This window comes from Macaca thibetana, chromosome 14 (assembly GCF_024542745.1).
Source record: "Macaca thibetana thibetana isolate TM-01 chromosome 14, ASM2454274v1, whole genome shotgun sequence".
Lineage (NCBI taxonomy): Eukaryota > Metazoa > Chordata > Mammalia > Primates > Cercopithecidae > Macaca > Macaca thibetana.
Genome location: NC_065591.1, coordinates 84,471,395 through 84,497,547, shown reverse-complemented (window position 1 = coordinate 84,497,547; position 26,153 = coordinate 84,471,395). Strand labels below are relative to the sequence as shown.

General features: G+C 38.4%; 1 protein-coding gene across 1 annotated transcript in view; it reads right to left on the bottom strand.

The window, feature by feature from the left end:
- Nucleotides 1-26,153, bottom strand: part of FAT3 (FAT atypical cadherin 3) — a 687,549-nt gene that overhangs the window by 348,757 nt on the left and 312,639 nt on the right. Inside the window, exon 3 of the mRNA XM_050759265.1 lies at nucleotides 22,542-22,856. Coding sequence (XP_050615222.1) covers nucleotides 22,542-22,856 — 315 coding nt within the window. The remainder of the gene's footprint in view (nucleotides 1-22,541; nucleotides 22,857-26,153) is intronic.

Here is a 26,153-nt window from a genome sequence, read left to right as displayed (position 1 = left end):
ATTGGTTTACAGTAAAGCTTCCAACCAGAACTCCGAAGCCAATGCCCTGCTTTCCTGGGAGAAGCAGCTCGATGACCAGCCACATTTCACTGCCTAATGTTACCTATCTGCTCACGTAGGCATCTGAGCATAAGACCCCGATCTAATGAGACCTTATGTATTATATGAATCATCTCACCTAATAGGATCATCTGGGGAAATTAATCTAATTGAGTTTGTTTTTTGAACAAGGAGGTGTCATTTGGGGTGATTGAAGATATAACCCCCAGCCTCACAACTCTCTCATTTAAAACAAGAACATGTAGTAATTACTTAGAATTGGGAGAGAAGCCTCTTAACTATGCATTTTTCCACTGTTTAGGGCAGGCGGACGAGCAGTTAGTTAGGGGAGTCCTTTCTGATTGTTCTCACTGGTAGCCCCCTTTCCTCACCCACTAAAAAAGCCTCATTAAAAAATAACGAATCCAAACAACAAGAATATAATTTGCATCCCCAAGTTGGAATCTTAATATTCAAAAGAAGGGCAATTTTATTTGTGCTTCACTATGTACAGTCATTTTTTTGAATATTAAAAACTCAATGGTGATCCTAACTTAAGATCAGTAAACACCAGCATATGGTGCATGAAAGCAAAATTAATTATGGCCTCAACCTCCCTTCTTACTTCTTTCTCCTCATCATGTATTAATCTTCTGGGTACTGTTCTACATGTTAAAATACAGAGTATGAATTGCTGTTAATATGCTGTTGCCAGGTTAAAGTAGTAGAGAATGTGAAGATGTCAGAAAACAAATCCCAGAGAGAAATGAAACACTGTTTTCCTTAGCTCATGATTACCATACAAATAGACTCCTTCTGAATTTAAATTACAATGACAAAAAAATCCTTACGTTCCCTTAAACACACTGACAGGGATGGAAGGGCAGAGGATCCGCACTCTGTAGATCGGGATATTATCACCATCCCTGCAGTTTCAGATGCAAAAATACAATCCCACAACACAAGCTCGCTTTGAAACTTGGAAAGTATCATGTTGCAAAACATTACAGCAGACGACATTTCTTGAATTAAAAGCAAAAATCTGTTATCTTCAACCACAAGGAAAAGTTATTATAAACAACGTATGGAAAAATCTAACAAGCACGTGGAGAGAGGAGTGGAGAAAGAATGACAATTTCTCTAGTAGAGCTGTGAATGTTTCCATGATCAAAAGCTTAATTTTAGAAATGCCCAGTCACATTCAAATATCAGTTACGATCTCAAGCTGGAAAGGTTATTTGCTAGGCAACTACATGTCCAGAGGTGGCTCTGAAAGGGCTTTGTTGTACAGCATAAAACACCCATGACTGAATATGGGATAACGCTATCTGAAATAGATTCTTGGCAAGGCAAATTCCCCAGCAAACCAGGACAGTAGAGAAAAGGATGTGCCTGGCTATCTCTCTGCTTCCATGCCCTCATGAGCACCTTGCCTTTTCTACCCTTGAACAACTTACCAACACCTATCATGTTTAAAGAGCAAGTGCAAATCTTACCTACTCCCTGACCCTTCGGCTTGGAAGATTAATGCATAGCCTCTAGACTGACTATAAATTTGAAACACATTACTTGTTATCTTTGAGAGAGAAAATTCTAGCAAATTTATTCTATCACTAATTTAGCTATTCATTCATTTATTCATTCAACAAATATTTAGTAAATACTTACTATTGGCTAGTCACAGTTCAAGAAACTATATCTAATGGCGAACAAAAGGGCAAAAACCTTGTATCCCTGGAGCTTCCAGTCTAGTGAAAAAAATAAAAGATCAACAAAATAAATAGGACACATATATACCTTGTTAGTGATGAGTGATAAAAAGAAATAAAGCGGGGAAAGGGCACATGAAGAAGTGGGAATTGCAATATTGGATGGGGTAACCAAGGAAGGTCTTGTTAGAGGTGACAATGAGGAAGGCCTTGAAGAGAACTAGGGGGCCAGTCACATGGATATCAAGAAGAAGAGAGGTTCAGGCAACAGCAACAGCAACTGCCTTGGGGCAAGAGTGTTCCTAAGTGCTTGGGGACATGAGGAGGGCAAAGAGGAGTGAGCAAAAGGACAGAGAGGTAATGAACGGTTGCACGGAGTGGGAAGGAAGGCAGCAGATAGGACCTTTCCTTAGAGGCTTTGACAGACACCAAATTCTTTAAGCATCTGTAAAATAGTGAGCATTATCAACACATGTCTCCATCAGCTGTGAAGAGTCAATCAGACTTTAGCACAGGGTCTGGCACACATAAGTCTCAAAACCTGTTAGGAGAGCACTAGTATCTTCTCTGTGATTACACTAACCATAGGAAAGGCTTTTCCCACTCAACCAGGAGCTCCCTGAGGGCTGAAGCAGTTGGTGATACCTTCCCTGTCCCCAGAAGAGAATGCTGAACCCTGGAAGCCTCTGGAATCTTTGTGAATCCTGAGAGCTTTCTGGACTGGGGGCAGGGCTCTGGGTCACCCATGCTACAGCTGACCCTGTTAAAAGTCCTACTTTTACAGTGCAATTTGGTGCTTGAAATGGGGGAGGCAGGTGATGGCAGATACAGTTTGTCCCAGGGCACATTTGATTGGCAGTTATAACAAACTGGTAGTTCATTCAACACTTGCTTTTGTTTATTTATTTATCTTTATTGATACTTAGTAGATGTACATATTTTCAGAGTACATGAGATAATTTGATGCATTTATATAATCAAGTCAGGGTAATTAGGATATCCATCACCTGAAATATTTGTTTTTTCTTTATACTAGAAACATTTGGCTTATTCCCTTCTAGCTATTTTGAAATGTACAATCTATTACTGTTAACTCTGGTTACCCTATGATCTATAGAACACCAGGTCTTATTTCTTCTATCTAAGTGCATATTTGTAACCATTAATCAACCTCTCTTCAATATATATCTCTGAAAAGATATCAGCTTCTCCCAGTTAACATCACTTTATAAACTTAAACATTTTAATATTTAACTGGGTACTATATGACCCAAAATAGAACCAATCATTTGAGATTCTTCTTTACACAAGGGCTGACTACAGGGATCACACACAAAATAGCTTCCCTAGTACATAGAAGTATTGTTTTACAATCATTGTTGTCTTGACAAATAACCTAGAATGCAGGGAAAAATTAAAGCCATAAAGGGTAAGAAACAGTAGTGATCAATAAAAGTGAAATGAAGGACTGCAAAAACAGAACAAAAGTCAGCAGAAGTGTGCTCTGACAGACAGACCTTACCTATCTTGAGGGAAGATGTGTTACTCATTTTGTGCTTCCAGGGCCTAGCATAGTGCCTAACATAGAGTAGGCTTTTCATATCTGTTTGTTAAATTAATTCATCCATAATTAATATACAAATCAAGGCAGAACAATATCAATTCATTAAAGGTCAGAGAGTGTTGAAATTAGCTTACTTCTGATGAGTTCACGTTACAGCTCAAACCCATAAGGCATACAGTGCACTATGTCCAATATTTTGTTTATAATAAGGTTTACAGACATCTAACCCTAGTTTTACCACCACTCCTCTCCTTTTATTTTAAGTATTAATACAATGATTGGCTGCCATAAAAAATAAAGGATCTATACCAGGTGGTTTAGTCACCTAGATTTCTCTGCTGCTTAAAAAAAAAAAACTTACATACAATAATTGTACCTATTTTGGGGGAATAGTGTGATGTTTTGATACATGAATACACTATGTAAAAGTAAAACTGAGCAATTGGCATATCTATCACATCATGTACCCATCTTTTTTTGTGGTGAGAACACTCAAAATCCTGTCTTCTAGCTATTTTGAAATATATAATGCAATACTGGCAACCAAGTCACCCCAATGTACAATAGAACACTAGAACTTATTGCTTCTATCTCAGTGTAACTTTATACACATTGATTAATCTCTTCCTATCCTCTCCTTTCCTCTATCATCCTAAGCCTCTGGCAACCACTATTCTACTCTCTACTTCTATGGGATCAACTTTTTAGATTCCCCACGTGAGTGAGATCATGCAGTATTTGTCTTTCTGTTCCTGGCTTATTTCACTTAACATAATGTCCCCCAGGTCTATCCATGTTGCTGCAAATGACAGGATTTCATTCTTTTTTACAGCTGAATTGTATGCCATCGTGTATGCACATCACATTTTATTTATCAATTTGCCCACTGATGGATGCTTAGGTTGGTTCCATATCTTGGCTATTGTGAAAACTGCTGCATTAAACATGAGAGTGTAAATATCTCTTCAATATACCAATTTCATTTATTTTGGATATATATCCAGTAGTGGGATAACTGGGTCATGTGGTAACTTTATTTCTTTTTCAGGAATCTTCATACTGTTTTCCATAATGGCTATAATAGTTTATATTCTCATCAACAGTGCATAATAGTTCCCCTTTCTCCACATCCATGCCAACATTTGTTATTTTTATTTTTTGATAATAGCCATTCTAATTGGGGTGGGGTGATATCTCATTGCGGTTTTAATTTGCATTTCTCTGATGATGAGTAATGTTGAATATTTTTTCATATACCTGTTGGCCATTCATATGTCTTCTTTGGAGAAATGTCTTTTCAGGTCTTTTGTCCATTTTCGAATCAGAATACGTATGTCTTTTTTTTTTTTTTTTTTGGCTGTTGAATTATTTGAGTTCCTAATATATTCTAGCTATTAGCCCCTTATGAGATGCATAGCTTACAAATATTTTCTCACATTCTTTAAGTTTTCTTTTTACTCTGTTGTCTCCTTTTCTGTGCAGAAGCTTTTTACTTTGATATAATCCAATGTGTCTAGTTTTGTTTTTGTTGCCTGTTTTAGGGTTTTATCCAAAAATTCTTTGCCCAAAACAATGCCATAAACATTTTCCCTATGTTTTCTTTTAGTATTTTTATCACTTTGGGTGTTACATTTAAGTCTTTATTCCATCTTGAGTTTATTTTTGTATATGGTGAGAGACAGGAGTCTAGCTTCATTCTTTTGCATGTGAATATTCAGTTTTCCAAGTGCCACGTACTTAAACATAGAAGTATTAGTATTAGTACATAGTATTAGTACAGAGAAGTATTGTGTTACAATCATTGTCTTGACAAATAACCTAGAATGCAGGGAAAATTAAAGCTATATGTCCTTTCTCCATTGTGTGTTCTTCATTGTGTATTCTTGGCATTTTTGTTGAAATTTTAGTTGGTTCTAATGTCTGTTGCTTTTGATTCTAAGGTACAAAATTCTAATTTTAGAGAACTTTTCTGTAGTTTCCCTAGGTAGACTTTCATCATGTAAAACAGATTATTCTAAACCTATCATAGATAAAGTAAGTGTTTTCATAGTGTGAAGCGCCATATAAGAATCATGACTGCAATTACTATTATGATTTCTATTAGCAAAGACCAACTCCCGTATTTCTCCTATTTATAAAAGTAAGGGCATTTTCCAAATAATTGTCTGCTTTCTCCCCCCACATATCAAATCGCATTAAAATCAAACATAATAGAATGACAGTTTCACAGAGGCAGAAGGGCACCATGGCACTGTGTTAACCATGCCCAAGTCTTTAACCATTTCAGTTAATGTTTAAGACCTGGCACAAAATTGATGCTGCAATTCCCAAAGCACTTTGAAAATGTAGGGTAAACCAATTTAAAAAGGAACTAATGATCTCTTAATTTTCCTTTGTGAATACTTATGAAATTTCTAGTACTATGTGAATTCTGACAACTTGCAGACTATGTCAACATAAAATTTCCTTCAATTCCTCAGAGGCAAGTGAATCCAGAAATGACATTTTGAAAACAGTTCAAATGTCAAACAGGAGTTTAAACAAAAGCAATTAGGAGAATTTCTGCCATGGTTCAATTTCAGAAAGGCATAAGAATCTTTTGCTACAAAAATGAGTTGAGAAATCCCTGCTCAGTATCAGTGATGCATATTATTCAAAGCATGTATTCATTTATTTATTCATTCATTCATTCTGTATTACCTTAGAGTATCTACTTTGTATAAAGTACACACAGGCTTCCATCCTTGGAATGGATAATAATTTTCTTACTCCTCATTGCATCCTGGTACACACCGCAGTGCCTAGCACACAGTACATGTTCAATAAATATCACTGAATGTTGAGTGAATGAATGAATGAATGAGTAAGTAAATGAGTAAGAAGCACCGTTTTCTCTATTTGGATAAATCATATTTTTTTATAATGTAATTGCCAATATCTTTCTTATGCTATGGATGGCCTAACATAACAACAGAATATTTGGCTTTGCTTTCCCTTTTTACTTCCTTTTCCTGCAGCTTGAATATTAGAAACTAGAAAAATGCACAAGAAGAAAATTAGAAATCATTGCACAGAGAATCCACTCACTTTCCTTTAGCTGGTAGTTGTCTCTGTAGATGGTGAAAAACGTAGTTCTGTAATTACACGGAAAGCTTAGCAACTGGGATCCGTGTCAAAAAAAAAAAAAAAAAAAAAAAAACAGCATGCCATAGTTCACTTTAGGACACAAGGGCACCAAGCACGAACACTACTTTGAAGGTATATGAACAACCTGAAGGCACAGAAATTACTGAAATCCAAAAGGTCTGTCATGGTCAACAGTGAAACATTCGTAATTTGTAAGATTTATCCAACAGGAGTCTCATGGAAAGAGGCCTCTCTTACTTTCTTATCTTCTATGATTAATTTCCAAAAAAGTAGGCTTTTAAAATAGCTTGTTTACAACAATCTTCCTTTAATAAAAACGGCCAGAATGGTGTGGTCCCACCTGCTGTTTATACAGAGATGGCCACTTCACCAGTGCAATCAATCCAGAAGAGGAGCCCCTGATCCCGGAAATAAATGCAGCAAAGCTTGGCTACTGACGTGGATGTACTTTCACTCTATGGGAGGAGTCTTCAAGGTCACCCTTCAGAGCCTAGTGATTCTCAGCCTACTTACTATTCTAATACCTTATTTATGGGATGGCTCTGCAGATGAGAAGCAGCAAATTAGAAGGCAGAGCCCTGAAAGAAAGAGGCATCCTGAGAACAGAAGTGTATGCTGGCAAGCTGAGCTCAAGGGAGGAGACCCAAATATTACTGCACTAGATATCCCAGACAATAATGAACAGTCCAAGTGAAAACCTTGTATGCATGACAGGCTACATGATTTGCAGGGCTCAGCGCAAAATAAAATTGTCAAGCCCTTTGTTCAAAAATTGTGAAGAATTTCCAGACAGTGACAGAAGGACACCAAGCATGTGGCCCCTCTGAGCACAGGGCCCTATGCGATGACATAGATGGCAGGCACATGAAGCTAGCCCTGCTTTTTATCATTTTGTTCAATAGATTATGTTTGAAAATTGAAAGACACATTAATACACTTTAAAAAGTGGTCCAGAAATATAATCTTTTTTTGTGTTTTATATGCCACTCAAAATGTTAAAAACATCAGTTATCTGGAATAACCCTAGGCATAGATAATTCTTCTGACTTTGAAAATAATAGATATGACTAAAATTCCAAGAGGCAACTTAAATAACAAATTCAGAATTCACATTTACACACAGGTTTTTCTTTTACTGTGAGGTGTTTTTGTCTTGTAGACAGCCTGTTTGTTCTTTAGGCCTGAGAAGTTTCCTGTTTTTTGTGTTCTTCCCACACCTATGCACACAATCCCAAATCCATAAAGGCTTATTAAATCAGAGTGGGATGAAAGCACAAAATAATTTAAGTCATTTACTAGCTGTTACAACCCAGCAAAAGACTGATAGAGTTCTACTGAAAACATCTCTAATATTTCTAAACATATACAGGCAAATATAAATCCACCAACTCTATTTGATTAAGTATAAAAGTGAAAATTTGGAGACTGATTATCTGAGCCCACTTTAAACTGAAAGTCATTTCATTGGGCACTAAAAGTACTTAAATATGAAAATTAGAGAAATATGTCTAAATCTAGTTTCCCAATAAAACATTTTAATAAATATCCCCATTTCCTGGGCATGAATATCATTTCTTCAGAAGAATGCATTTCTCACTATGACAGAAAACAATTTAACTAAGTAAAAAATGAACAATTTAGTATGTACATAGTCAAGATGAAGTATGTCTTTATAAAATAGGAAATTTTACAAAGAAGAGAAATTTACTTAAGTGGTGGGAGGTAAAATTGGATTTGTCTTGGTTAACTGACGTATCTGCAAAGGCCACATATTTAAAAATGGTCATTGGCAAAGGCTGAGCATTTTCTGCCTTTAATAGTCTGTTTCTAGTATGATGGATTTATTTTACATCTCCTCACTCATGTTCTCAGAGGTTTTCCTTCCTAAAACAACCAATAAATATTATAACCATTCATTATTGCTGGGAAAAAAGGTCCCATAAGCAACCTTAATATTATTTACTTAATCTCTTCATTTTAAAGCTGTGTGGCAGTAGCATTAAATGTCAGAGCATGTTGAAATTATTCTGAACTGCGAGGTCTTAAAGCGGTAAGGTCCTTGTTTTATTCATCCTTATACACCCTGTGCCTAGCATTGTACCTGGTTTATAACAGGCACTCATAAAACATGAACATGTAGTATATATCAGAGACTTTCAAGGCATTTAATCAGATTGATTATTCATTGATTTTCAAGAAAAGATTCTTTATAAGCAATGCATTTAATAATAGCTGTAACAGTTAACATTTGTTGAGCGTTTTGTATGTGCAAGGCTAAGCTAAGTGCTTTATAAAATACAGTAGCCCGCCTAATTTCCTCAACATCTCAGCTAGTACACCCATTTTCTTGATGGGGAACCTGAGCCATGTGAAGTTAGGAAACTTGGCTATTGCCATATGGGTAGTATGTGAATGAAACGGGCTTCCAACTGAGAGGATTCCATCCTTCTTGTGGGTGTACTGGTGAATTTCACAGGGTAAAATTCTGAGAAAACAGGTGTTTATCATGCAAATCTTGTTTAACAGGTTAAAGATAAGCAGAATTGTCTAAAATAGAATAATATACTTAATGGAATTGTTGGCAACTTTTATGGAACACTATAGATAAAATTTAAACCAGCAAATATCCATCTAAGAACTATTAATAAAGAGAGACAGGGCTTAATTCACATACATGCTGTAGATCATGACATTTTAGATTTTGATCCACAAAATTTCGCAAATGAAAGATAAAAAGTGATGGTCAACATCCAAATAGCATAGATGAAAACTCCCAGCAATAACATGACTTATAAAGAAAAATATCTTTCCCTGATATCTCCCCTACTTACCAAATCTAAAGGCTTCCTTCTTCTAGTCTTTAACAAAATTGTGGAGCAACTGACATTAGGGAATAGCTCTTCTTTCCTGAGCCTGTCTCCTGACTGGGGATCCACAGTTAGAGTCTGTTAAGATATTTTCGCTTAAATAAAGAGAAATCTATTTCAAACATTGACAGCAAAATTATGTATTATTATTACAAGGGTATATTAGGGAATTTAAATGCAAGGAGCATAGCTGAGTTTCCGTAATGCCTATCAGAGTTTGTCTGTTGTCTGTCTGTCTGTCTGTCTGTCAGTTGCTTCATGCACAAAGGCACCCTACAGTTCTCAGGTTTATAACTCCACAATTCCACCATGGCCAGAAATTATCTCTGAATCCCAATAACAAATTCCTGGAAGAGAGAATCCTGGAGCCAGTGTCTACCGTAATCTAACTGGCTGAGACAAGGAGGGAAAGACGGGGTCAGTACACACAGGAAAGGAGGCTGCTATGGGGTATATGGATACCATCAGAGTTATTTCCAGCAAGATATCGTCTCTGTGAGGTTTCAAACCTGCTGCTCCTTTTCACTACACCCTCGAGACTGCCTTCTTCTCTCATGTTCAGCTCTTCTCCAAGTCACCAAGACCTGATTAACTGCATTTCTATTATCTCTCCCATCAGTCTCCTTTTTCCCTTCACTTCAATGCCACTCTCATATATAGACGCAAAGACTGTCAGAGATAGATACGGTCTCAGGGACCTCAATGGCAAATAAATGTCATTTTCCAAAACCAGCTCCCACTCAGGGTTAGGTTGAAATGGATGCAAAGCGTGGGCAGGGTATGAAAGGCCATTATAATCGATTAATGATGTCTGCGTGGGAGAAGGAAATGCTGTAGCAGTATACACAGCAGGTATTGATGGTTTTTATTGTTGCTCAAACTCTTTGATTTGTAGGCGAGGATTCTGTGGCCTATAGAAATGCAGTAAACTTGTCCACTGTTAATAATAATGATAGGGTCTGGACTGAAATCTGGATAAGCTACGACTACCAGTGCACCTTCCAAGGCATCATGTAAGTTTACTCTTGGGAAGCTGAAATATTGACGATACAGAGAGAGGTTTCTAGGAGTCTGAGAGAGGGTCCCTTGTTTACTTCCATCACAATCCACTTACCAGGCACAACTTAATTTAGAGAACCACATATATAAAAATCAACAGATGGTCACAATCTTACAAGATGAAATGTAATTAACCCAGGTAAAGTGTTGTTCATAATTTGAAAACGCCAACTGCCTAAGGCCTTAATCATACAATGTGGACGTTGAATTAGCTAAAACAAACTCCGTCCACGTGCAGATAATATTTAACATTTACTGAGAGTATACTACATGCACAATACCCTTTAAAATACTTTACATATCTTAACTCATTTAATGTTAATGGCAAGCCAGTTCATTAGCTGTTATAATTATTCACTTTCACAGAGTAAACTGAAGCTCAGAGAAGTTACTTGCTCGACATCTCACGGCCAAGAAGCTGGGATCAAAATGCAAAGAGTCTCATGTCCAAGCTCATGAGTACTACTCCATCTAGTTTCTTTCCCTCTGAAGGTTATTATGAAGCCTAACTATGACTATGTACAGCAAAGTAGAAAGCAAATGTGTCTTTCTATTACAGAGCAACAGCAACAGGACTGCTATCAATAACTCAACAAGGGTTGGTTTTATAATTTTATTGTTAAAGTTCCATATGCTTTCCCAGAATGATCTACCTCAATATTAATAAAGTTTATGGATTTTTAAAACACTTATACACTTTTATAAGAACGTCAAGAAGCTAAGAACAAAATTATTCAAAGATGACAAAAAAGGACAAGATCAGCATATAAAGTGGTAGCAATACTAAAACTGGAGTTTAAGTTCTCACAATCAATAGATAAACTACTCTTCAAACTATAGAAACGATTCAGATAGCAACTTCAATGCTTTTTTTTAAAAAGGTGCTTTCAGAAAATTGCTTTAAAAGACTGAGAAATGGCAAAATGAAGGAAACTGATGAGATCCTGATTTATGAAGCATACTGAATGCCAGTCAATAGTAACTTCTATGTGACCTCATGGCCTTCTGTAAAAACACTCTTGCAAGACATGATGGTGTTATCCATGAGTTATCTTTCAGAAGTCTTGAAATGACTATAGTAATGCAATGACTCAGAAGTCTCTTGTCCAACTTCTACCCTTTTAGAACAACCCAGATAGTTAAATTCAACTAGATCATAAGTACTACAACATAAACAACAAACAGAAAACTATCTAGCTAAAACCAAGCTCGAGTGGTTCAAAAACTGCTGAGGTTCTTACCATTTTGCCTAGCAAAAAGAGTACTGCACTAGGAGTCAGTGATCCTTGATTCTGCCATGGGGTCTTCCTCCCTCCTTTAGGAGAACCTCACCCTTCACAGCTATTCTCTGAATTGCACTCATATTAGCTTCCTAGGGCTGCTGCAACTAAGCACTACAAACTGGGTAGCTTAAAAGAACAGATATTTATTCTCATAGAGTTCCAAAGGCTGAAAGTTCACAATCAGGTTGTCAACAGATCCACGGTCCCTATCAGGACTCTAGGGGAGCATCCTGCCCTGTTTGTTTGTTTGTTTGTTTTCTTTCTTGGATTCTGGTGGTTTCTGGCAATCCTTGGAATCCGTGGCTTGTGGCACCATCACTCCAATCTCTGCTTCTAACTCCAGTCTCTGCCTCCATCTTCTCATGGCTGTTGTTGGGGCCTCCAACACAATAACCCCAAATACAGCACCTTGGCATACTGAGTATTTTAAGCTAAAGGAAACTGAGAAAACTACAGAAGCATAAAGATATCTCTGACCTTACCCTCTCATCTCTTTTAAAGGCCCTCATGTAACAGGTGTCCTGCCTTATACCCAGAGGGAAGGAATGTTACACAAAGAGGTCAAGAGGAATCTATACAAAGAGGCCTTGTTACATTTCCCCAGTTTATTACCATTAGGATATATGCTCAGGGTCCAATCATACTTCTACACAACTGTCCATTTTCCATCAAACCTAAACATAAAAATAACACGGTTTTCCCTTGGCTTTGGGTTTTCATTTCTGATAACTCCTCTGTCTTATGTGGCTTCAGTTAAATACATTTGTATGTTTTTTCTCTTGTTAACCTCAGGTACTTCTGGCATGAATCTTGTGTTAGGTGAGGAAAATGTTACTTTTTCTCTGCAAGTTGTCTTCCCTCTGGGTCTGTGTCTCTATGTCCAAATTTCTCTATGTTTATGAGGACACCAGTCACTGAATTAGGGCCCATGCTCATCCAGTATGAACTCATTTTAACTTGATGACATCTACAAAGACCTTACTTACCAAATAAGGTCACATTCACAAGTATGGGCTGGGAGTTGTGTATCTTTTTGGGGAACGATTCAGCCCCTAACACACCTATAAACCAAAGTGTGTGTGCTCAATCATCCGAAAGACTTTCTCCACAAAGTTCTAGGACCATTAATGTATTTATTGAGTTTGCTCATGTTTTTCAAATTCAATAGCATTTATTTTTAGGATTAAGTCCATCAATCAGACCAATCCTAGCTCTGCACTGACCAGCTGGGTGACCCTGGTCAAACCACTTTTGTGCCCAGAGCCCAGAGTTTTTTTCCCAGGACTGTGGTGATTGCTGAATGAGCTAATACATGAACATGTTGGCATGGCTCGAGACAGTGAGTAGACATGTGCTCTGGGTTAAGGCTCCTCTTTCCACTATCCCTTCATACCTGAGGGACGCACAGCCCAGCAGTATCTAGGAGTCTCCCTAACAATGGCATCCAAGAAAGGAGAGAGGCGGGCAGCGGTTTCAATTAAAATTCACTGTTTCCCACAGAACAGAAGAAAGTAATAAAGCAATGCAGTAAATTACTGCTGTAGAAATAATGCCCAGATAGAAGAAATAAAAGAGAAATTTATGACCTTAATCAATCTCTTTTTTTTTTAAACACATAAATACAGCTCCATCATCTGCTCTATTTACGTGACTCTATCACCCTCCCAAATAATTCTCAGTAATTTCCAACAGCAGCTACACCATGCAGCTGAGCCCCAGGGTAAGGCTGGCTATCTAGAAATACCACCTCCATCACTACCTTTTCTCAGTGGATTAGCAGGACGTGAAACAGCATGGAACAAGGAACAACACAATTCTCCTCCTAGAATGAACTGTAGCTCTTGGAAGTGCCTCTGAGCTGCCCCTGCCTGGGGGAAGGTCCCAGCCAGGTCAAGAGCATCGTTTCTCTTACGCTCTTATCATTTAGTTTATGACTGCTCATTCCTCTCTTCCTTTTATTAAAGCTCCCTATCCCTGCCTGTAATTCAGTTTTATAAAGAAACAGCATCTAGAAATCATTTTCCAAGTAACAATCCTGTTAACTCGAAGATCCAAATCTGCTTCTCATAAATGGGGTAAAACACATGCTGTTGCCCTGTCCTTTGGAATCTAACTTAAGTGGGGAATCAAATTACTTCCTATCACTGATAGCAGCACTAGTTTGCACTTAGCCCAAGTATTCACAGTCCTGTGACGTATTGGAAGATGGGGATCCAGTGCGTGGCTCAGGGGCTGTGTGTAGTGGCTTATGCCTGCAATCCCAGCACATGGGAAGATGGGAGGATTGCTTGAAGCCAGGAGTTCAATAATAGCCTGGGCAACAGAGCGAGACCCCATTTCTAAAATAATAATAATAATATTAATATTAATAATAATAACTGGGTACAGTTGCACATACCTGTAGTCCCAGCTACTCAGGAGGCTAAGGGAATTGCTTGGGTCCAGGAGTTTGAAGCTGTACTAAGCTATGATCATGCTACTGCACTCCAGCCTGGGCAACAGCAGGAGACTCTGTCTCTTAAAATAAAACAGATAGTGGTCTGGGACACTGGTCCAAGTCCTTATGCATCTGCAGTTCCCTGGGGCTTGTAAATGGGCACTGCATACTTAACAGGGATGCCAACACCTCAAAGAGCCTTAATTTATGTACATGACTGCAGAATCCCTGTCTGAGGTCACAAGGATTTTTCTTCCCCCCTTTTCATCTAGGATTCTTCTAATGTAGATTGTTTCATTCCAGTGATGAAACAATCCACATATTGATCCGTCAGAAGGCTGGCATTAAGAAGGAACAGGATTTGGACCTGCTTAAGCATTTCAAGGGAAGAAACCCTGAAACTCAAATTAATCCCTTCATGCTGTTTTCTGGAGAAGACTGTTCAAAATGCGCTCTGAGGAGAATTTTCTTACCAGCCAAATCCTCTCCAAATACTAAGAGGTGAAAAAATGGTAACTTAATTCACATGTATTCGGTTTGAAGTTTTGTTATTATTATTATTTTTTCTCTAATGGATTCTATTTCAAGTATTCATAGAGCCTTTAAAATACAAAGAACCCGGAGTCAGAGGGAAGTGAGAGGCAGCTTTGAATTTCTTCTCTTTTTAATTTTTAAAAACTTGTAACTATAGGCAGGTTAACAATAGAAAAACATACACATGTATTTAACTGAAGTTACATATGACAGAAGATTCTTCAGAAATGAAAACCCAAAGCCAAGGGAAAACTGTGTATTTTTTTTTGTTCAGGTTTGATAAAGAATGGTCAGTTTTGTAAAAGTATGATTGGACAAGGAGCGTACGTCCAAATGGTAATAAACTGGGAGAAACTTAGCAAAGCCTCTTTGTGCAACATTCCTTCCCTCTAGGTATTTCATTTTATTATTAATAATATTTACGTGTACATATATATATATACACACATATACACACATATTACATATAATAGAGTTAACAATGCCGTCACATCTCAATAGCCAGTCATTCATTTTGCACAGGGTGCTTTGCTAGGGGCCATATGGAATGGGGTTCTGTAAAGTATTCCACATTAGTGCAGTGGTTCTCAATGGGGGCAGTTCCCCCCACCCCTAGAATGTATGATAATGTCTGGTGATATCTTGGTTGTCACAACTGAAGCAAGGGGTGACCCTGACATCTAGTAGAGGCTAGGAATACTGCTGAACATCTTATATAATATATAGAACAGCTCCCCACGATGAAGAATCATCTGACCCAAAACGTCCACAATATTGAGGTTGAGAAACTCTGAAACTGGTACTTACATTCACAATAAGTATACAAAAAAAAAAAAAAAAAAAAAGAAGCTACGTGAAGGCAGAGCGAGTCCACACTGTGGACTTAATTTCCAACAGCAGCTACACAAAGCAGCTGAGCCCCAGGGGAAGGCTGGTTGTCTGGGAATACCACCCCCATCGCTACCTGTTCTCAGTGGGTTAGCAGGACATGAAGCAGCATGGAACACAGAGCAACATGATTATTCTCCCAGAATGAACTGTAGTTCCCGGAAGTACCTCTGAGCTGCCTCTGCCCAGGATAACATCCCAGCCAGGGCAAGAGCATCATTTCTCTTATGCTATATAATACAGCACGCTCTCCCACGCCAGATGGCCCACCCTGACCCAGCCCTCTACATCCTTGGAACCCCATGACCCCCACCCTCAACCCACAGTTGTGGCTGATCAAGTGGGGAGCTGCACAGCTTCCCTGGGGACATAATGACAATGAAGAAAAGTTCCCTTTGTCCTTGTTCATGTGGAGCACATTCACGTAGATGCAAAGGTCATCGCTGAATTTAAATAACCCCCGTGATAAATCTGCATGAGCCCGATTTGTTCTACTGGACTTGTTGGATTAAATGAACACAATTTAATGTTCTATAGGACAAGGGCTCCTTTCATGGCTGAAAGAAGGAGCAAGGGTGATTTACAGTTTCATAATACTCATTCGCTACATTATCTGCCTTGTGCCTGTAGTTATGAATATCAACTCACCATCCGGCGGCCATTTCTACCCGTTCAGGAGAATTTAGCTTTTCATTAGGAGGGGCTCTGCCATCCGGAAAGAAACAAAGAATAAAAAACAACAACAGATTTCCACAGTGTTCACTGAAAAACAAGCACCAATATTTGGATCCTTGTCCCTCACCTTTTTTTCTTCTTTAAATCCCTATATTTATAAATAAAGTAAGGTTTCCTCCGCTTTTCCTACAAAGGGTGGTTTTCTAAGCAGATTACCACCACACGGAACTGTGCATAAACACAAGGCTTAACTTACCTAAGATACCAAATTATTTCTGAACATCTGTATCTTATGAGCTAACACTTTTTATAATGATATATTAAAATAATGTTTGTTGATTCATTAAAGTAGGTCTGAACTCCACTTAATAATAAATTCGGCTTGATCCTATCTATTTGGAAATAATACAAGTGTATCCAAACATTATATGACCCAGGTATTTTATTAACTACAAGTCTTAGGAATCCATGTGATATTTTGCTCACGGATAGTTAAAGAGACAGGATTTTCATTTTTCCCCACTTGATAAAAGAGATAGTATAAGCAAGGATATGGGAGTTGATTTTTGGGAGTGGGTGACTGAATTAACTCTCAAACCCCAGCCCTGTAAGATGTTGGGGTAACTCATAAAGTTGGCTATCTTGTCTTCAGGTGTCTCTGGGCACCTTGTTACCTCCCTCTTTGGTTTCACATAGAGCCTTGCTAATCAGTCTCTCAGGAGAGCAACATCAGTATCACCTAGAAACTTGTTAGAAATGCAAATAATCAAGCTCTAGCCTAAGACTCTATAGTCTAGCAAGCTCACCAGGTGATAATTTTCAAGTTGAAGTGCAGTCTGGATTTCTCTCCCTGTTACCCTCTCTCTATCCACTATGTTGTATACCATACACCAAAAGGCAAGCTGCTGTTATATGCAGCTGGTTAAGAAACTAAAGACATCCAATATTTTAATAAGCGATTTCCTTCAATTTTAACAGAGAAAGGACATGTCTGTCCTGGGAGTAATCAATAGTTAAAGGTAGAATTTGAGGTATTCTTACATCACACACACTTTTGAAGAGGGTTTCTTCCTCCTAAGTCACCTAAAGTGGGGGTAGCTAGTCTACCTACACATAAACTATGCTTTACTCAGGTTTATTTCAAGATGCTCATAGAAAGCAAAAGAAAGCTGAACTTCACCTCTACTGAAATACAAGTGGAGATGCCAGCGAATGGAGCATGGGTCAAAGGGAGAGAGAGCAACTGCAAAAAGAAACTTAGAAATTCCTTGCCCTGGACAGTGAACCATCGAAAGATCTGGAATAAGCAACGATCACTTTCACAGGCAGACTGTCAATGCAGCATATGCTAATCCTGGATCTATGTTTTACAGACACAAAAGAAAGAATAAAGGGGTCTCTTTTATATATGTGTTTTTCCCTTTAAAATAATTCCTTTGAGAAGTAGGCCTCTCAGAAGGAAGATTGGAAAAAACAAAAAACAAAACCAAATGCAAAAAAAAAAAACAAAAACAAAAAACAAAAAACAAGACCCTTTAAAATTTAACTGTTTTCAAACTCAGAAACAAAAGAAAAGAGATGTGTGTATTTGTTACTTCTAATATCTTACCACATTCCAAAAAACAAGACCCTTTAAAATTTAACTGTTATCAAACTCAGAAACAAAAGAAAAGAGATGTGCATATTTGTTACTTCTAATATCTTACCACATTCCTGACATTTATGACTCTTAAAATTCGCTTTCTCATAATATCATGCCTCTCAAGCTATCCGGTAAGCTTCACTTGTTTATATTCCCTGTATAGTTGTCTGGCCACCCTCTCTGCAGGTCAGCCCATTCTTCAGGCCTCCTTCAGGTCTGCAAAGCTCCCCTGTTACTCAGCTCTGCTCTGACATGTTACACTCTTCAAAGCTTGTCGTCCACAGAGCTCAACTGTTTTTTTTTCTTTTGTTTTTGTTTTTAAATAAACTGCCTTAAATGGTTGCCTTATATCATACGTATGATGGTTCTCTTTTTCCTATGAGACTAAATTCCTTGAGTGCAGAAAGTATCTTCCAATGTATTTCTGTTATGTCTCCCACCCTGCTGGCACCTGGGGTCTAGATCAACAGCGGTACAACATGCACTTTATAAAACTAAGTTGAAGATTTCAGTGCTACCTAGAAATTGCTAAGGCAAGACGTGGCTGCCTTTCAGAAATGCCTTCCTCAAGACAGTGGGGTCCAGAAGTAGTGTGCTTGTGGCTTACACAGACTTTTTTCTAGTGGGAAATAGGGGATGATGATTATGATCGCAATAGTTAACATTTACTGAGTTCTCTACTAAACACTGGCATCTCAGCCCTGTATTAAGTGGTTTCCATGGTGTAGACATGACTAAAATAAACATTCCAAAGCCCTAGAAGAAATTTCCACCCCTGTTCCCCAATTCAGCCTGGATGACCAATGAGGGCCAGCCTGGACTCCCTCAAAAGAACTGGAAGGAAGCAACATTCCTGCTCACCCAAAAAGGCAAATGAACACCAGCCTGCTGGTATCTCCACCTCAGACACGGGGGTAGGCTGCCTTTGATTGAATTTAACTGCTTGACCTGGAATTAAGCAAGAGTTCTCTCTACCAGCCAGAAAAAACCACGCAGCATTACAACTTTTGTTTTCCTTAAGCCACAGGAATTACTAAAGAAAGTCCACAAACTACTGATTCTATGTGATTCTAGATGTGGTAGAAAAAAACCCAGTTATTTGTGTAGAGAACAGATGTTCAATAAGTAAATCTCTCTCCATTTGGGGTTTGGGAATATCTGTTACCTGCTACAAGCTGTAGATCATAAGTATTGGCATTATTTGCATTAGTCTTAATCATTTTAATCTTTATTATGTAGCACATTGCCAAAGCAAAACCAAATTCTAAAAATTCCAACTCTTCGGCAGAAGAGGAAATGAAATCTTAGTTTACTAGAGTCAACATCCATTTACTAGAGTCAACATCCATTTGAGAAAAAATCTAAATCATAAACCTTTCCTAAATATACTGGTTAGTATGCCTATATGTATGTATGTATGTATGTATGTATGTATGTATGTATGTATGTATCTATCTATCTATCTATCTCTCTCTCTCTCTCTCTCTATCTATCTATCTATCTATCTATCTATCTATCTATCTATCTATCTATCTATCTATCTAATCTATCTATCTACACACTGGTTAGCTACATGTCCAGCTTCGTTACTGAAAAATGTTATATTGATGTAACTATTTCAACAAATGACTCTAGACAGTCAGGAAGAAATGCCAAAAATTAAGGCTTCTATTAGAGAGTTCCTTGAGCTGTCTGAAGGCTGCCTCCCAGGCAGCATGATACTTAGAGCAACACCATTAACAAGAATTTCACCAGGCCTGGAGTTCTGTGAATCTCATTAGAAATAGGCATAACATGACTCTTACAGAGCTTTGTAGTTTACCAACAGCCTTCAAACACATCATGATGACATTCAGACTTCATGAGCAACCCTTGCAGAGTAAGCAAGGTCATTCTCATTTTCCAGATAAGCAAGTGAGGTCCAAACAGATTAAATGACTGTAACTACAGTAGAGTAGTTAGAATGGGGTATCAGCTTTTGTTGTGGGATACCAGGCACTGTGCAAAGGATTTCAGGTGAGGAACCCTATATTCCTTGCAACTATTTTTACTCACTAAAAACTACATTTAAGAGAGGTTCAATAATTTGCCCAAAGGTCATGAAGCTGGTAAGTTCATGAAGCTGGTAAAAACTGTCCAGTACAGTCTGTTTCCCCACCCGCTGTGTTCTATGGTGTTTCCTAGTTAGAAAGCATAGAGCAAGCATTTGAAACTCAGGACTTCTAACCCCAAATGTGACTTCCTCCATGAAGCCCTCCCTGACCATCACTCCCACCAACCCTATATTTAGTGAAGCTCCCCTACTGGAATCATTTATTGCACTCTTTCGCTATATCATAAGTATTTGTTAAGTTCATATAAGTTTGGGTCCCTAAAGTCTCGGACCATATGTTAAGTTTATAACCCTCTTTATTAGATCTTACTTGAAAAGTAATAGATACAATAAATGGTTAATGATTGAATAAATGGATAAAAAGAGCAGTATTTTCTTATTACATGTCTGGAAACTACAAGATATGCTATATATTTCTTTAGACAATTAGATAAGTTAGACAAAAATGTCATTCCTGGCAAAAACGATTTTTAAAAATCTATGGCAAGAAGAGAGAAATTATGAACATGCTTAAGGATCTTATTAGCAATGTAGGCTGAACAGTGATAAAATAGGGCTTTCTGAAAAATTATGTTCAAACTTTTAAAGCTATATAAAAGAAAACTTTAGTTACATGAATGCATGTGTTCTTCTCTGAACTTCACATCCAACCCAAATTCTTCCCTCTTCCCTGTGACAGTTATTTTTTCTTTTTTTCTTTTTTTTTTTTTTGAGACGGAGTCTTGCTCTGTTGCCCAGGCTGGAGTGCAGTGGCGCGATCTCGGCTTACTGCAAGCTCCGCCTCTCGGGTTCATGCCATTCTCCTGCCTCAGCCTCCAGAGTAGCTGGTACTACAGGCGCCCGCCACTACACTCGGCTAATTTTTTGTATTTTTAGTAGAGACGGGGTTTCACCATGTTAGCCAGGATGGTCTGGATCTCCTGACCTTATGATCTGCCCGCCTTGGCCTCCCACAGTGCTGGGATTACAGGCGTGAGCCACAGCTATTTTTTCTATTCAGTCCTAAGTAAAGGAAGAGAACAGTGAAAACTTCCCTTTTGCAGTTTCTTTAAAAAAAAAAGGGTGCTGGGCCCACCATTAATGACTCAAGTAGCAATGGGATCAAGATGGAAGAAGCAGAATCTGACTAGGGTATTTCAGACTCCACTGAGTTGTGAAATGTGAAGATATCCGTGGCCTCAACTTCTTTCCTGTGACATTGTTTTTGTTTTTGTTCTCTCTCTCCCTCCACCCCAACCCTCCCTCTTAAATTTGCAAAGTGATTGAATTCATTTCTCTGTTCTAAGAAGCTCTTTGTCATACCAAAAAGTAAATCAGGAGGGCTTCCAGGGAAAGTTGGAGGCCTGTTCCCCAGATGCATGGAGAATTTTATCCACTTAATGGGGCTCTGAAAGGTTGGGCCAAGGCTCTAAATCTGAGTCCTCTCCTGCAGGTACAAGCAGGCCTCAACAGATACTGATAGTACTCTCTTTGTCTTAAAATACAAGTCAAATCCCGATTCAACACTGTTAGAATGCAAAAGTCTGCTTAACGAAATGATTGATCCACTCATAATTAGAGAAAAATCAATAATTTTTTTCTTAAACCCTGACATTCTCTTTCATTATCTTAATGGGAATCTGACATTTATAAAATACTTGAGGTCAGCTACATGTTTCTGTTTAACAAACATAGGCAGGAGAAACAACCATCAACTAGATTAGTAGTTCATTAGGAGAGCTGAGTTTGTCCACACCAACAAATCTCAACTGAGCCTAACTTTTTGACCAGTATCAACTCACTTGCCCAGGGTGAAATTAATTTAAATTATTCTAAATTTCAATGAATTAAAACCCCATCCATCACAACTCTATTTTACTCCTTTGTGCAGACCTAAAGGAGGCAAATCACAAGAAAGCAATGACCCTCTCAGATCTGCAAAGAACTTTTCCAATGTGCATACCTGTCTCAGAATGCATTCAGCCAAATGCACACCTGCTACTGATCCTTAGGCCTTTCTTATCCTTACTCAACCAATTAAGTTTTCATTACAATCTCTAAAAACGTTTTGAGCAAAAGACCAGAAAATTGAAGTTATACATATTTTATGTAAAAATTGAGACACTGGAAGTTCTTTTAAATATGGATGCTTCCTTGATGGGTAGTACAGGAATCGCAAAAACATCTGGAATTTAAGGTGAAGGCTTTAAGGAGATCGGCAAGGGAGAAGTGTCTAGAGGTAGGGGCATCACAAAGCCAGCTTGCCCATAGAATCCAGCAGAGGCCAGGTTACTCTTTTTCAAGAAAGAGAAGGAAGCAGCTGGCTCTCTGAGTGGACTGGGAACCACATTTTATTATTATGAGTAAAGCAAATCTAAGGCCTTCTGTGAAAATCTGATTTTGATTAGCTAACTCCCACTCAATGTCAAGTGAAATTAAAACATACCAAAGAGACAGAAGTGGCACTCACCTTTTCAGAAACTATTCTCAGAAAGGAAGAGGCTATTCTTTAGTAAATAAAGTAAATGAGCACAGCAAGGGTCAGGCTGATGAATTTAAAAGCTGGACTACAAACTAAAAGGAAGTCATACAAACATTCCCTTACCTGTTTTGATATTGATGGCAAAAAAATTCTGAGGATTTCCACTTGTAATCCTGTATGTCAGTTTTTCATTGGAACTAGAGTCAGGATCTTCAGCCTGGATCTGAATGACAGATATGTCTTTTGGAGAGTTTTCCATGACAACGGGATAATATATAGGTTCGGAGGTCAGCGGGGCATTGTCATTCACATCTTCAACTTCAATGTAGACCTCAATGGTGGAGTAGAGTGGAACAACACCCCTGTCTGTGGCATACACTGTTAGCCAGTATGACCCCGTTGTCTCCCGATCAAGAATGTCTGCGGCAGTGATGACCCCTAAGAGAAAAAAGAAAAAGTGTGACTGTCACCGCAAAAGGTAAGACATTAAATAAATAATCTCAAATTCCAAAGGACTGCACTAAAGAATCTTGGTATATGAAAAACACCCAAATCCATAACATAAGGTTAAATTAAGATATTCTTTACATAAGAAAATGATTTTCAGCAGGACCATATTAAATCGTTTATAGAGTATTAATTCCATTCACAAATACTTTATTTGAATTTTGGAGATAGATATCTCTCAAACAAACATGCGCACAGATCTACACATACAGAAGAGATGATATAGGGGAATGAGAAGAGGTTGGGCCAGGGGTCAAAGCACTTCCCATGTTTCATGGGAAATCAGTGTAGTATCAGGTCAATATCTCCATTTGACCTGATATTGAATTGACTTCTTATGCAATAAAAAGCTCTCCTAGGGTAAATTATTTTATCTATTCATTTACAGAAAGAAGAAAAACCTTTCAAATATTCTTTTTTTGCCTGTTAGAGTAGAAAATATTTTGCCTGCAAAGATATAACCCTCCTTCACACTCTTTCCCTGAAAATCAAATGTCACAGCCATTCCAACATAATCAGAGAAGAAGTCATATCAACACATGTTCCAAACGAGTTCCATCCCCCTTAAGAACTCTACAGAGGGCCCTAATAAACTCTGAGCCACTTTGAGAGATGCTCACGGACAATCATTTTAAATTAGGAGTACAAAATGCCCAATCTTTCCCATTTCATGGTTGAAACAAGTGCCAACCAGGAAATCAGATGTCTGCCTAAAAAGCCAGAGAAAACACAGTGCTCTTGTCTATCTTTACAACACTTACCCAATCACCAGGCTACAGAAACTTACCACAGGGACAGGATCATGAGCCCATTATGATGGGAAAACTCTGGGCTCACTGTATAAAAACTGTAAAAGTAGTGAGGAGGCTCATAGAAAGCGTGAAATTCATGTAAATCCTTATACTATAAAAGACATTGTGAAAGGAGTCAAGAAACAGTTCTCCAGCTCTGCCCTGAATTCTCTATCCTCTGTATTCCTGTTAAACTTTTGTCTAAATAAGGCATATAACTTAGCCTATGGACCCTGCATAAGCAAACTGCCAAGTACAGCAACCGGGAGGGAGGAGGGCATCTGTCCAGAAACAGTTATGCTGGAATACTCAAAGTTTCCTCAAACTCAAGACAGATAAAATATTTAAAGGGTGATAACCTGATTGATGTCGAAATTTCAGCTGCAATGTTAATTCGCTAAAGAACTCTGCATAGTGGTAGGCCATGGGACAAAAGTTAATCTTAAATATTCTCAATGGAAATATGTAAAACAATTGGGTCCTGTAGAATACGGCTGATATCTGGTAGTTAGAAGAGAAATGCCAATCTGTCATTAGAGGAATAGGTACTAGATAACAGAATAGGAAGAAAATGAGGAGAAGTAAAAGCAACCACCACCACAACAACAAAAAACTATTACAAACACAGTGATGTGTGCTCATTGATTGAATGAATAAAGATAGCATTATAAACTGGGTTGACACTGCCATCTATAAGACCACCAGGATGACTAAACAGTGGAAAGGAGAACTTTATTGGCAGCCAATATCGGTTTGCAAACTGGGAAGAGATACTGTCCAGTGTGTGCTGAAGGTGCTCTCTTTTCCAAGAGGGGAAGGCCAGGTTGGTTTTATTCCTCACAGGGCCCATAGTACACAATGCAGTCATACATATTCAGCAGATTTGGGAGAAACATCATACATATTTATGAGAAGAGCTGAGCATATTCGCAGTGGGCAAACATACTTGCAATATACATTCTATGTTCACTTTGGCGCAGGATTTTAGCATTAAAATGAGGTGGAATTTGGCCCTTTACATCAAAAGATGAACGATAGGACACAAAGACAGTTTGTGGGCAGACTTCATAAGCCAGCTGATACTGGCTTAAGTCTGCAGTAGCTTATCAGAAAGCAATGTTTGTGAGACAAATCCTCTGTCTAACCAGAGTTTTAGTGGTCTGGGTTGTAAATCAAAGTTAGGACAATTTGCCTGGTAGCTCTTATTGTTAGAGAGTCTAGTAGGAGTGCGGTTTTTCCTGTAGGAATTTAGAAATCTGCCATGCCAGCTGGGCCCTGAACCGTCAACCCAGATGTTACTGTTTTCTAACCTTAGGGTTCATCTTAGCTGATAAAGGACCATCTATTTTGGTCTCTCAGACAGAGTCAATTGTCAACATGACTTTAAGGAACAGACAAGGAGGGCTCTGAGGGTTGGATACCTGGCCAAGTGTGAGCACATCTGTCAGTGCAGGACACCAGCACATTATAGACACTGTGGACAGTTTTGTGGAACTCTCATAGCAGACAGTGCCATGAGCTGCCACTCAGGTAAACTGGAGCTCTGCAAGTCAGAGAAAAGATATGTGACAGGGAACTAAGTGGTCTCTGGGATGGAAACTAAGAGTAGAAAGGTGTGAGCTGCGGTGAGGGATACAGGTCACACACACAAAAAAGATGTTCTGCAGGCTCCGTGAGGCACCTCTTCACTGCCATGAGACCTGTCCATTCAATTTACAGGCATCCACTGGACCCTGTGCTGCCATTGGAGGAACGGAGATAATGAAAGGGTCTCTGTCCTCAAAAGACTCCCAGTCCTTTGGAGAATACAGATCTTTGTTAAGCAGATCTGTACTGAGGGGATAAATGCATAGCCAACAGCCAGAAGGGATCATCTGGTTTAGACCAATATACTAGGAAGAGCAAAGACTCTAGAATCAGAATGGGATGGGAAGCAGGGGAAACAGCATTTACTGAGGATCCATAATGTGTTGTGAGACCTGTAATTAAATTTCCCTATAATACAAACTTTATGGTTATCTCTTAAAGATAAGGACACCATGTTGGTAACTTGCCCAAGGCTTCACAGCTAAATGTAGAAGAACCCTAGACTGTCTGCCTTGAATAACCCAGTTTCATATCTGGAATCCTTTACTTTCTACCCAATTGACCATAGAGAAGATGTTCAACCCAAGCAAATCTAGTTTTCATACCCATCTCTCAGTGTTGTGGTAATCATTAAATGTACACCAACAGTTTGGCAAAATGCATGTGGCATAGTAGATGCTCAGTACATGTTAAATCTATGTGAACCAAAAGCAATTCTATAGGTGTTCTTAATGGTAATCAAACCCTAAAGCAGGGGATGATCTTGAAAGGTAAGAAGTTGGGGATGGATTGTCATGCAAGATGTTTTTTCTTCTCTGGTCATGTGCCATTCTCGCAGTCTTTGTGATTT